The 12,425-nt window shown below is 37.5% G+C and overlaps 1 protein-coding gene across 1 annotated transcript; it reads right to left on the bottom strand.

The window, feature by feature from the left end:
* Nucleotides 1–136: 136 nt before the first annotated feature.
* LOC120086539 (coiled-coil domain-containing protein 115) lies at nucleotides 137–2,301 on the bottom strand. The gene is made up of 6 exons (XM_039043240.1): nucleotides 2,025–2,301; nucleotides 1,533–1,650; nucleotides 1,096–1,248; nucleotides 882–937; nucleotides 621–708; nucleotides 137–488 (listed from the first exon to the last, which is right to left on the bottom strand). Exons 1-6 carry the CDS (start codon nucleotides 2,211–2,213, stop codon nucleotides 355–357), a joined length of 738 nt encoding a protein of 245 aa, XP_038899168.1. The 5' UTR covers nucleotides 2,214–2,301; the 3' UTR covers nucleotides 137–354.
* Nucleotides 2,302–12,425: the final 10,124 nt, after the last annotated feature.

The raw sequence follows: 12,425 nt of genomic DNA, 5'->3' as shown, positions 1-12,425 counted from the left end.
ATAAAGACAGATTGATGACTTATTCAAGTAGTTTGTTAATAGAGCAAAAGTGGCGGAATATTGCTCGCATTTGTTATGAAGAATACATGCATCTGATTATAAAGTAATATCACATATAATTAAAGACGTAACAAGCAACTCAAAATTCAGTTGTATAACCCATTTCTGCTGTAACTTTGAAGAATAAGAATACAATGTTTATATGTTATGCGCGGCGCACTTCTGAGGGAGATTGCCCATAAAAAACTGAACAAATCTATTAATTTGAACTATGGACATCACATCCCACCAACTGTCATATCAAACTTTGAGGAAATTAGAAAAAAACTTTACCCGGAGGGAAACAAGTTATTGTCATGCTTTGGTATCTTTCAATTCTTCCTTGACTTGCTTGAAGGAAGATGTCTCTTCCAATCCTATCTTGAATTGATCAAAGGAGGATAGCATTGCGATACGCTTATTTGCAATTCCCACTATAATTTCAAGTGCTGCAGAAAATAAATTGTGAATGTATATCATTATCATTTACTTGAACTATGTAGATTCTCTTTGAATATAAAACAAGACACACGCACACACCCATCCCATTTAATGAGGAATGTAGATATTGAGCAATTCACCATTTTCAAATGAAAGTTGAGCTGATCGGAGCTTGGGGGAAACTAGAGTTCCAAACGTTGAAAGTGTTCGTGACTGTTCCTTTCGTACCTACAATAGCGTGATGAACATAGTATGATCCATTGTCCACGTCTTTATCATTCAAGTACCACAGAGCAAATTTCCAATTTGAAAAATGTGAACCGTGAAAAAGGAAGAAGGAGAAGCCACAAGTGATATATAAACGTATAAGGCCAATGATAGGAACTGTAGTGAACACTTGCCTGATCATCAATGATGAGAGCATCTTCTTTCTTTAAAGAACTCTTCTTCAGATTATCTTCAAATGAATACATGAAGAAACGTTACATACACTCCAGTGAATAGAAACCAAACATACCCAAAAAAAAAAAAAGAAGAAAGAATCATGCAGAAACAGTATTTACAGATGATCTTATTACTTATCTACTTGTACCAATAATAGAAGGTATCAACTACCAGAAAGCTCAGAAATGTTCCTTTGCCGTAGCTGCGGACTATTAGATTCCCTTTGCAATTTGTCATTGCATTTTTCTTCCCCTAAACAGTCTCCACCTTCAGAGGATGTCCATTTCCGCAAGTTAATGAATGGTAGCGTTCCTATAGAGCTGGCTGTGGGCGGACATATCAGTAACAAGTATGACTGTGTCAACATAGCATGTTTAACCAATATTCAATCACTATAAGGAACAGTTAACCAGATCAAATAGCCACATGATAATCATACTCTCTTTAGTTTAGGCTTAAATCTTCTATTTGTCAGGGAACTTAATGGTTTAACAGTAGCCGGAAGATGGTGTGGCAATTTAAAATTGTGAGTTGGAATGTTTACAGAATTTCCTAACTGGTTCAAACTTCAATAATGATATCCGGGAAGGAGAGATGATTAAGATTACCATCGCGTTCGTCCACCCGCAGTGATGTAGCAGCAGAATGGATTTTCAAGTCCAGTAATGCAGTGCTTATGCGAGAGGTACCCATAGAATGTCTGGCGCTCGCCAACTCAAACCATCCCTGTTACTCGAATGAATGAGCGAATTTAGGGGTTACATTTCCGCAGCCAACAGAAAATAAGAGATCACAAGTAAAAACAATCCCTGGGTATCAGTAGGCCTTCTAAAAATTCGAGTTGAGAATTTCAACTGGTAAGTCTTAGAAGTAAATCCAATTGGACTCTTCCATAGCAAATAGCAGAGCCAGTCGCTTTAACGCCTTGTTAATTTCAACCATGTCAAAAGCATAACTGAGTCAATTTGTTTTGTAGGAATCCGAAATATAGAAAACCATCAGTTGAGAGAGATCAATACAACGGAATAATAGAGCAGCGAGAAATATAAGTTTGTGTTAGAATTAGGGTTTGGATTATGTGGAGATCAATTTTCGCATACCTTGCGGAGTGTTGCGGACAATGCATCCAGAAGGTTCAGATAATCATCCGTCGAGTCCAGGAATTGCAGAAAACAGAGTTCTTGATCTTGACGTTTGGGATTATGCTGTTCTTGCTGCGTTTCTTCAACTCCATCTTCTTCCTCCGATTCGATTTCGGAATCCAGTGATAGGTCTTGTAGTTCCGTCATCGAAAGTTCATCAGATTCTAAAGCAGGACCTCTGAGGTTAAACTGAAATCAAATTCATCTCCGCCTACTGAAATGAATTTGCTAAATTGACTCCCTCAATTCTTAAATAATTATTAAAATACCGATTTTAAATAATTAGCAAATGATTAGCAAATAAAATACCAATTTTTAGAAATCAAAATAATTATGTTTGTTGTGAACTTGAGGAAATGAAAATATGGATATTAATAAAATATAATATTAAAATAATATAATATAATATTAAAATAAATAAATAAATAAATAAAATAAACATAATATATAAATAAATAAAATAAAATAGTAAAATAGAACACAAGAAATTGATCCAAATTCTCCACTTTCTCCAATGGACTTTGTCCAAGGTATATGTCTTCCAAAACCCACAAAATGTCACTATTTATAGGTAATTTGGCAAGTAGAAGGTGGATTACATAGACATTAATAATATGTAATATTGAGACACATGGACAACACTTTCAGAAATGTGGTGCATGACACATGGTCAATGGACATTTACCATGAGCACCTAATGGGCATCTATTATCATGATATTTATAATAATATTATATTTTTCGTTTCTCTCTTCTTCTTCTTTTTGTCCATCTTAGCCGTTTTTTCATACAAAATTCAGAGATGAAGGATATAATGAAACCTCAAATAGTTCGTTTCGTATCCAAAATTTTCTTGGGCATATAGATTATTGTATCTGTTTTGTAGTGATGTTAGATGCTCAAACATATAGAGATTCCTGAGCATTGTAAGACTATTGGGTTCGTATTACTATGGAGGGCATGTCAGAGTGTTTTAGATATTTTCCTGAAACATGGATTTTCTGAATTTTCGGGTTGAAGTGAAGAATTTGAATCCTCAACGAAAGTGAGTAATTTCTTTATGTCAGTGATTTCATTTTGGAAAGAACTCAAAATAGAGAAATTATATAGTGTAGAAAAAAACATTAAATTACGTATAAACACATTTTAGTAAATATATATACAAAGAGGAAGGGAAGAATAAATCACTCACTCTTGATGAATTTCCTTCTTCCAATGTCATGAGCACAACTTTTACTAAAACACATCAAGAAAAGATGTGGACACCACCACGAAGCTCTTCCTTGCTATTCTCGAGGTAAGAATTGAAAGGAGTTGTGGGTTTTTTTGCTTTTGTGTGGGAACGAGAGTTTCCTGAGAGAGATCTTGGGTGAGGAAAAATGCAAAGAAGCACAATAATCTTCTGTGAATTTCATGTCTCTGTAAAACACTCCCTCTGAACCTTTTTGTTATGCGTAAGAGAGAAGGAGGGAGTTATTAAAAATAACTCCAATATCACGTTGCCTCATTTAATTATATCAAACCTAATTTAATGTAATTAAATCAAAACTTTATATTGAATCATATTTAATATAAATATCACATATTTGAATCATATTCAAATAATATTCTCTTACATAACCTATAGTTTTAATATGAATAATATTTATATTAATTTTAACCTATAGTTTTATATGAATCTCATTCATTTAATTAATATTTAAATCCTATTCAAATATTTATCTCTCTCATCAAACTTTATATTATAACATATTCATCTACATTATATTAATTACATCTCATATAATTAATTCCCTCAATTAATTTGAACAATTCAAATTAATCCAAAAACTAATTGATTCATATTTAACCCTTAATGAGCTAGCAAGAGGACCTTATGAACCTAAAGATTAGAAGCTCAAATGATACGAGTTTAATTAATTAAACTCTTTAATTAAATTAATCAACATTCATTAACTCCCGTAACTCCACTAAAGACCGACAGTTGCACTATTTGCACTGTAGATATATTTCTGTTCATGGACATAACCAATCAACGGTAAGTTGACCATTCACAAATTGCTCATAACTACAGTTGGGTCAAATTACCATTTTACTCCTGTAGTTGCATCTAACTTCTTAAGTACCACCAATCCCTATAATAAACAATCAGTTATAGTCCAATTATAAACTAGATTCCTCTCTAATCAGTGAGAAGGTGAGATGCCTCATTGTTCAAGACTCGAAATTAGCCCTTAAGGGACCAATTCATTTACTTATTCTATGACCGAGAATGAACGAATTCCATCTTATGTAGCTATGTTTCCAACTTCTTACTTGGACGAATCTCCAAAATAGTAGGCAGTGAGTTGGCAAATCTAGTCACTCTCACCCATATAGATTGTCACACCCCCTCCTTGATTACTCTCTTAATCTAAAAGGAAATATGCCTGCAGTAGTTACCAACCCACTTATTGGCACTTATTGGCACTTATTGCCTACTAGCCTACTTAATCTGACTTAGAAACTTTGAAATACATACACACATACTCATAAGCATACTGAATAGACTAACAAGGACTCCACAATCTTACATCAACAGGGTTTCATAACAACCATTCATATATACAATTTATGTACATTACATGATCCAGTGAGCCCAATATGCTAAACTTAGTCCCTATATACACAAAACATGTGTACTAGTATTTACAGAACAAACACCTAGTCTTTCTTCTTTACTTGAATCCTTGAGTGGCAAAACAGAAATAGAATTAATCTCTGAGGGAGTTGACCGCTACCTGGGGAGGGAAAAATATTAAAAGTTAGGGTGAGCTACAAGCCCAGTGAGTGACTTAAATAAAACATAAATCTCATGCTTAATACTAGAAATTAGAAAATTGAATACTGAAAACTGAACTGACCTATCAAGCATGCACATAAAACTTGTAAATGTATCGTATCTGAAAACATAGTTAAACTGATCCTTAGTTGAGGGAGAACGTTTTTGTTCAACTCTCATCGTCATCTCTACCTACGTGCAGGTGGTTCTAGTTAAGTATCGTCATACCTTAGGTACTACTGCTCAGATACCTTCTCAGTGTCCTTTAGTATCGAGCTGCTCGGATACCTTCTCAGTGTCCTTTAGTATCGAGTTGCTCGGATACCTTCTCTTAGTCCTTCAGTATCGAGCTTAACATATCCTTAAAGAAACATCTCTCTTGAACATGCTTACTGAAAATATGATATTATAAACATAATTTTAACATAGCTTTCATGTGAACATGGTTCTTTAACGCTTGCTTATAAACATCAAAAGTACATATACTTAAACATAAGAACATGTACTTTATACTTTGTATATGGGATAGAAACTTCCTTTAAAAAAAACTGGCATGCGTTAGTCAACCTTACTAAACGTGCTTCACAAACTTAATAAACTAGCATGTTTTTTAACTTAGGAAAACTAGTTTGTTTGGAACTTCTTGTAAAATGAATAGCATGAGAATAAACTTCATTAAAACATGGATTTCTAAAACATTTAGAGAACAATCATAATCACTCACGACTTTGACAATCTTTCTAGGGTTGATAAGCTTCTCCTATTAGTGTCAACCATGAGGACATGACAATATATTTTAGCTTCCATCAATGGTCTCCCTTTTGAGATTAACTTTCAGAATTAAGCTCATATTATTCTTGAAATATTGTCCTTACCTTCAAATGCCAACTTTCCTAGGTGTTGAACACTTAGGATTTTTCTCTAGGTGTTAACTTGGCTTATGCGAAAATCTTTCCTTCAACCACACCAACCGTGCGTCAATCACCCCACCAAGGCGCTGTACATGCTGTCCAACATTGTAAGAGCCTTCCCTTGGGAGTCTAAGTCACCTATGCTTGCCTATACAACCCCATGGCCAGCCCAAGGTGCGCTGATGCTCGCTACAACCTGTGCATGTTCGGCCTCTTGGAGCTGCCTACTTGTTTGACCCAAGCAGTTGCATGCTTGTTAAAAAATTTCCAGATTCAACTTATAATTCGAATAACTCATGATAAAAATCTTATCTCATAAAGTTCCTTCTACAAACTTGTTCAAAACTATCTAAGCTTACTTTAAAATTTTAGCTCTGAATTTCTCATGGTTTGGCTGGAAACTACAAACCCTCAACATTGGGTTAGATTCACCAAGAATCTATCCTTTCTGCAAAAATTTTAATTTCCAGCTCGATTCCTTTGGAGTCTCCTTCCGGAATCTCTAGCTCATCAACTAGACTCACCTAACTTTCAGATGGCTTTAAAATCACCTCAATAGCACGAATAAATCACCCAAAATAAGCATATGAAGTCGGCTTACTTTTTATACCCGAAGCTGTGAGCTGCTCTTTATTTACTAAATTGCCACCTAGCCCACTAAATGGGATCAACCTATAGGATCATGGCAGTTGGCCCTTTAAGGAGTCTAATTCAATTGAAGTCAAAACTTACTCTTGGTCACTTAACATTGCATAGTAGCCTCAACAACTAGACATTTTCCTCCATTGCTCGGCTTCTCTTGCCTATGCAGCCCGCTCACGCCTTGGCTTGACATGATCATCGCCTTATCATGCCATTGTCCAATGCTTTGTAGCGCACATCGCCTAGCTCTCTAACCTCCCAAGGCTTAAATTATCGCATGCCCATTACCAATGCAAGCAAGCCTTTGGCGATCATCCACATTCATGGTCACTTGCACAAGCTCATCGCCCATCCTTAGGCCATCGCCTAGCATCATTACACGACCCACAACTTAGCCATCAACAAGCTTGCCTAACCTCCAATGACAAGGTCATTGCCCACTAGGCCTCCTACCAATGCTCATGGCACCAAATGCCTAGCTCCATACTTAGCCAAATTTCTTACTTGCTAGGCTATGCCTATCCACTCGAGAACCACACTTTAAAATCTGTCTCTTATACACATCTAGATGTGTATAAGAGACAGGCTCCATACTTAGCCAAATTTCTTACTTGCTAGGCTATGCCTATCCACTCGAGAACCACACTTTAAAATACTTAGAACCTCCTTCAACGCTCTTCTTATTGCTCAAATTTTCCCTACAAATTAGAATTAACTCATATTTTAACCCATTTATCATACTAATCACATTAATAAACATACTTAAGTAGGGAAAATAAAGCTTAGGGTTTACAATTTACCTCCCTTCTAAAAGAAATTTCGTCCTCAAAATTTGCTTCAAGGATATAAGCTGAACAACTGAGGGTGTTTACTTCTCGTCTGCTCCTCAGCTTCCCACGTGGCTTCTTCAATGCCATGATTCTTCCACAATACCTTTACTAAAGGTATCGTTTTATTCCTCAACACTTGCTTCTTTTTTATCAAGAATCTCTATTGGTTCTTCCTCATAACTCAAATTTTCTTTTAACTGCACTGCTGCTCTGCTAACACATGGGCCGAATCTGGCACATACTTTCTCAACATCGATACATGGAAAACATCATGGATATAAGATAACTCTGGAGGTAACTCTAACCTCTAAGCCACTGGACCAACATGCTCTACGATCTCGTAAGGTCCAATGTATCTCGAGCTCAGATTCCCTTTTCTTCCAAATCTAAGTATTCCTTTCCATGGGGATAACTTAAGGAATACCTGATCACCGACTTCAAATTCTAACTCTCTTCTCCACTTATTTGCCTAACTCTTCTGCCTGTCTCGGGCTGCTTTAAGATTCTCTCTGATAAGCTTAACATTATCAGATGTCTGCTGAACAAGTTATGGGCCTAACAGCTTCCTTTCTCCTACTTCATTCCAACATACTGGAGTCTTGCATGGTCTTTCGTACAAAGTCTCGTATGAACCCATCCCGATACTCGAATTATAACTATTGTTATATGCAAATTTGATCAACGATAATTATGTGTCCTAATTGCCCATGAACTGCAATACACATGCTCTTAGCATGTCTTCTAACGTCTGAATCATCCTCTCTGACTGTTTATCCGTCTGCAGATGAAAAGATGTACTGAAATATAATTTAGTGCTCATAGCCTTCTGTAAACTAGGTCATAACTTCGATGTAAACCATAAATCTTGATATGATACCATCAATACTGGAGCCCCAAACTGGCTCACTATTTTATCAACATACAGCTTTGCCAGTCTATCTAGGGTGAAAGTAATCTTAACTGGTAAGAACTTAGTTGTCTTCGTCAATCTGTCAACAATCACCCATATCCCATCATAACATGAGGGTGTCTTGGGCAAACCAAATAAGAAATCCATCGTGACATGCTCCCACTTCCACTCTGGTACTGGGAGTGGATTAAGCAATCCTACTCGCCTCTGCCTTTCAAGTTTAACATGCTGACATATCAAACATCTATCAACATACTTTACTATTTCTCTCTTCATGCCGAGCCACCAGTACGACTTCTTCAATGTCCTATACATCTTTGTACTGCCTGGATGCATAGCATATGTTGAACTATGTGCCTCCTCTAGAATAGCCTGTTTAAGTGCTAAGTCATTAGGTACACAAACCCTGTCTTCCTTGAATAAAACTCCATTTGCTCTTAGCTGATAATCAGTCCTCAGGCCCTTACCTACCTCTTTCTCTATCCTTCGGAGATCTGAATCTTCTAATTGCTCACATAAGTTGTCATCAACTAGGGTAAGTCGTACCTAGAATGAAGCTAACAAACCTCCTATCTGGCCAACTGCTAGAGCTGCCTTGGCACTTCGAAACTCATGCAACAATGCACTTTTTACGGAACAGATAACAGCCTTAGTTGTTCCTGATTTCCTACTTAGAGCATTTGCCACTATATTTTCCTTACCTGGGTGATATTCAATTGTGCTATCATAATCCTTGATCAATTCGATCCACTTTGTCTGCCTCGATCAAAGATATACTTTAAACTCTTATGACCAGTGAATATATGGCAACACTCTTCAGACAAATATTGTCTTCACAACTTCAAAGCTAAAACAATAGCTGCTAACTCCAGGTCATGTGTAGGATAGTTACACTCATGCTTCTTTAACTGACGAGAAGCATAGCCCCCTTACCCTTCCTTCTTGCATCAGTACACAACCTAATCCCTGTTGGGATGCATCACAATAAATTTCAAACTCTTTACCTGGAGTAGGTAAAGTAAGCACTAGTGCTAAGACTAACCTTCACTTCAACTCTCAGAAGCTATGCTCCCACTTCGACGACCACTCAAACTTCATGTCTTTCCAGGTTAGGTTCGTCAATGGAAGAGCTATCTTGGAGAAACCCTTCGCAAATCTCCTGTAATTACCTACCAAACCCAAGAAACTACGCACCTCTAACACAGTAGTGGGTCGCTCCCAGTTAACTATCGTTTCTGTATTCTGAAGATCTACACTGACTGCTGCTGCTAAAACTACATGCCCCAGAATACAACCTGATTCAGCCAGAAATCACACTTACTAAACTTGGTATACAAGTTCTTTTCTCGTAATGTCTGCAACACTAACCTCAAATGTTCCATATGTTTCTCCCTATTACTGGAGTATACTAAAATATCATCAATAAAAACTATCAGAAACTAATCCAAGTAAGAATGAAATATCCTGTTCATAAGGTCTATGAACACCACAGGGGCATTCGTCAAACCAAATGGCATCACTAGAAACTCATAGTGCCCATACCTGGTTCTAAACGTAGTCTTTGGAACATCTGCTTCCTTCACCTTGAGCTGATGATAGCCTTATCTCAAGTTTATCTTAGAGAACATCGTGGCTCCCTTCAGTTCGTCAAAGAGATCATCTATACGGGGCAGTGGATACTTATTCCTGATTGTCACCTTGTTCAACTGTCTATAATCAATGCATAACCTGAGAGTACTGTCTTTCTTCTTTACAAACAAGACCGACACTCCCCGAGGCGACACACGGGTCTAATATACCCTCATCTACTAACTCCTACAACTGAACTTTTAGCTCCTTCAGCTCTGTCGGCGCCATCCTGTATGGTGCCTGGGAAATAGGAGATGTACCTGGAATCAAATCAATAGTAAACTAAACTTCTCTGTCAGGCGGAAAACCTAATAACTCTTTAGGGAATACATCTAGAACTCTTGTACAAATGGTACATCCTCGAGTTTTAACTTCTTATACTTTGAAACCACTACATGATCCAGATAGGCTTCACAAGCTTACTTAGCAGTTTCCTAGCCTTCATTGCTAATATTAAACTACCTGGGAGTGCTCTTTTACTTCCTACAAATAATATCTCCTGTTCACTTGATCTTTTGAATACTATCTCTCTTTTAAAACAATCTATAGCAGCATAATATTTATTCAGGAAATCCATGCCTAGAATAACATCAAACTCTAGTAATTTTAATGGAATCAGATCAACCCATTAACTCTGTTTCCCAATGACTATCTCACAATTCCTGTAGTACTCATGCACAACTAAAATATCTCCAACAAGTGTAGAAATAAACAAATCTCCAGGCATATTCTTGAGCATTCTATCTATATGGAATGCAAACATGCTAGATATGAATGAGTACGTAGCACCAGGATCAAATAATACATAAGCAGAGTGGTTACATAACGTTACTGTACTAGTCACGATGTCTGGAGACTTATCTACTTCCTGGTGTGTCACTGCGTATACTCTACCCTATTGTTGGGGTTGTCCTGATACCCTTTTCTGCTTTGCTCCACTGGAACCCTCACCTCTGGCTCTAGTTGTTCTAGGCTGATCTACAATATGAGAAAATTTTTTTTGCTCTATCCGAGCCTCACGAGCTATCTGAGGACAATCTCTCTTAAAGTGTCCTGTCTATCCACACTGGAAACAGTTGTTCCTGCCATTGTAACACGTCCCTAAATGATGCTTACCACAATTCGTACATAGGGGTTTCCTACTTGTAAGCCATTGACTCGCTAGTACGTCCGGTTATTGATCTACTAACTGACCCAGCTACAGGCCGCGATCTCTTCCTGCTCGAACCCTACTGGCTCGCCCCTCCCTAACCTCTCATAGCTGACTGTCCAGAGAATGAGGCCTAAAAATCTTTCCTCTTGATTCTGCTGGAACTCTCTATTACTCATCTTTGCCTTTCTGCGATTGGTATACATCAGCTAGGATCCTCTCGACTCTAATAGTTGTCTCAACTAACTGAGTGAAGTCCACCCAATTAGCTGTAGAAGTGACTGGAGTATGTATCTCCTTCCTCATACCATTCTCAAATCTTCTACATCTTTTCTTCTTTTTTTTTTTTTTGGCTATGATCGGAAGAGCGTACTGTGATAACTCTATGAATCTCTACTTATATTCAGCTACCATCATCGATCCCTGAACTAACCTGAGAAACTCATCTATCATAGCTTCCTTGAAAGAGCTCAAATAGTACTTATCTTCAAAAACTTTTATCAACTCTTGGCAAGACATAGCCTCTAAACTATTCCTCCTGGCCTCTACTACCTTCCACCACCTTTCGGCTCCTTTCTGTAACAAGAACATCGCTAGCCCATCCTTACGATCGTCTAGACATCTCATCACGCTAAAGCACTTCTCAATTAGCCTCTGTGGCACCTTCAAATGTCGTTGCATCTAAGGCTTTTAGCCTCTCGATGTCGTACTTCTTCTTTAGGTCTGCCTGAACTGATCCCACACTTGTCGCTAACCTCTGGGCGATCCTATCAAATTCTCTATCCTCTAGCTGAGGATCTGTTCCCATCTGTGGGTTACTCGACTCATTCTTTGAGGTCATTTATAGAATTACTGGATCTTTACCTTTCTTCCTACTAGAATCTGGATCCCTTCTAACTTCAGGATCTCTACCGGTCAGGTCAGGATCCCCCTCTACTGTCTGCTTGCTTAGCCTGCCATTTCTTCTCGGCATCTTTACCTATTTATGAAGTACACATGTTAGGGACTCACATTAGGGACCTAGTCTATTGCATGAACTCTCTCTTTTTCTCAAAACCTTATGCTCTGATACCAACTTGTCACACCCCCTCCCAGATTACCCTCTTAATCTGAAAGGAAATATGAAACCTGAACCCTACTTTCCCTATTTAAATATGTTTATTGTTGAGATTAGTTAAATGAGGGATTTAAAATTTTAGTTAATGTGGAACTGTAGGGAAATGGGTAAAGGATAAGGACATGAAGAAGGAAAATACTTAAGTATTGGAGACTTGGCTCTCAAGTATTTTTATATAGGTTATGAATGTAAGTTAGGCAGTAAGTGCCAGCTAAAGGGTTGGTAACTACTGTTGTCATATCTTCTTTCAGGTTAAAAGGGTAATCTGGGTAGGAGTGTGACAGGAAATATGCCTGCAGCAGTTACCAACCCTTTTGTTGGCACTTATTGCCTACTAGCCTGCTTAACCT

This window comes from Benincasa hispida, chromosome 9 (assembly GCF_009727055.1).
Source record: "Benincasa hispida cultivar B227 chromosome 9, ASM972705v1, whole genome shotgun sequence".
Lineage (NCBI taxonomy): Eukaryota > Viridiplantae > Streptophyta > Magnoliopsida > Cucurbitales > Cucurbitaceae > Benincasa > Benincasa hispida.
The sequence above is the reverse complement of the archived record's forward strand: the minus strand, read 5'-3'. Positions and strand labels throughout refer to the sequence as shown.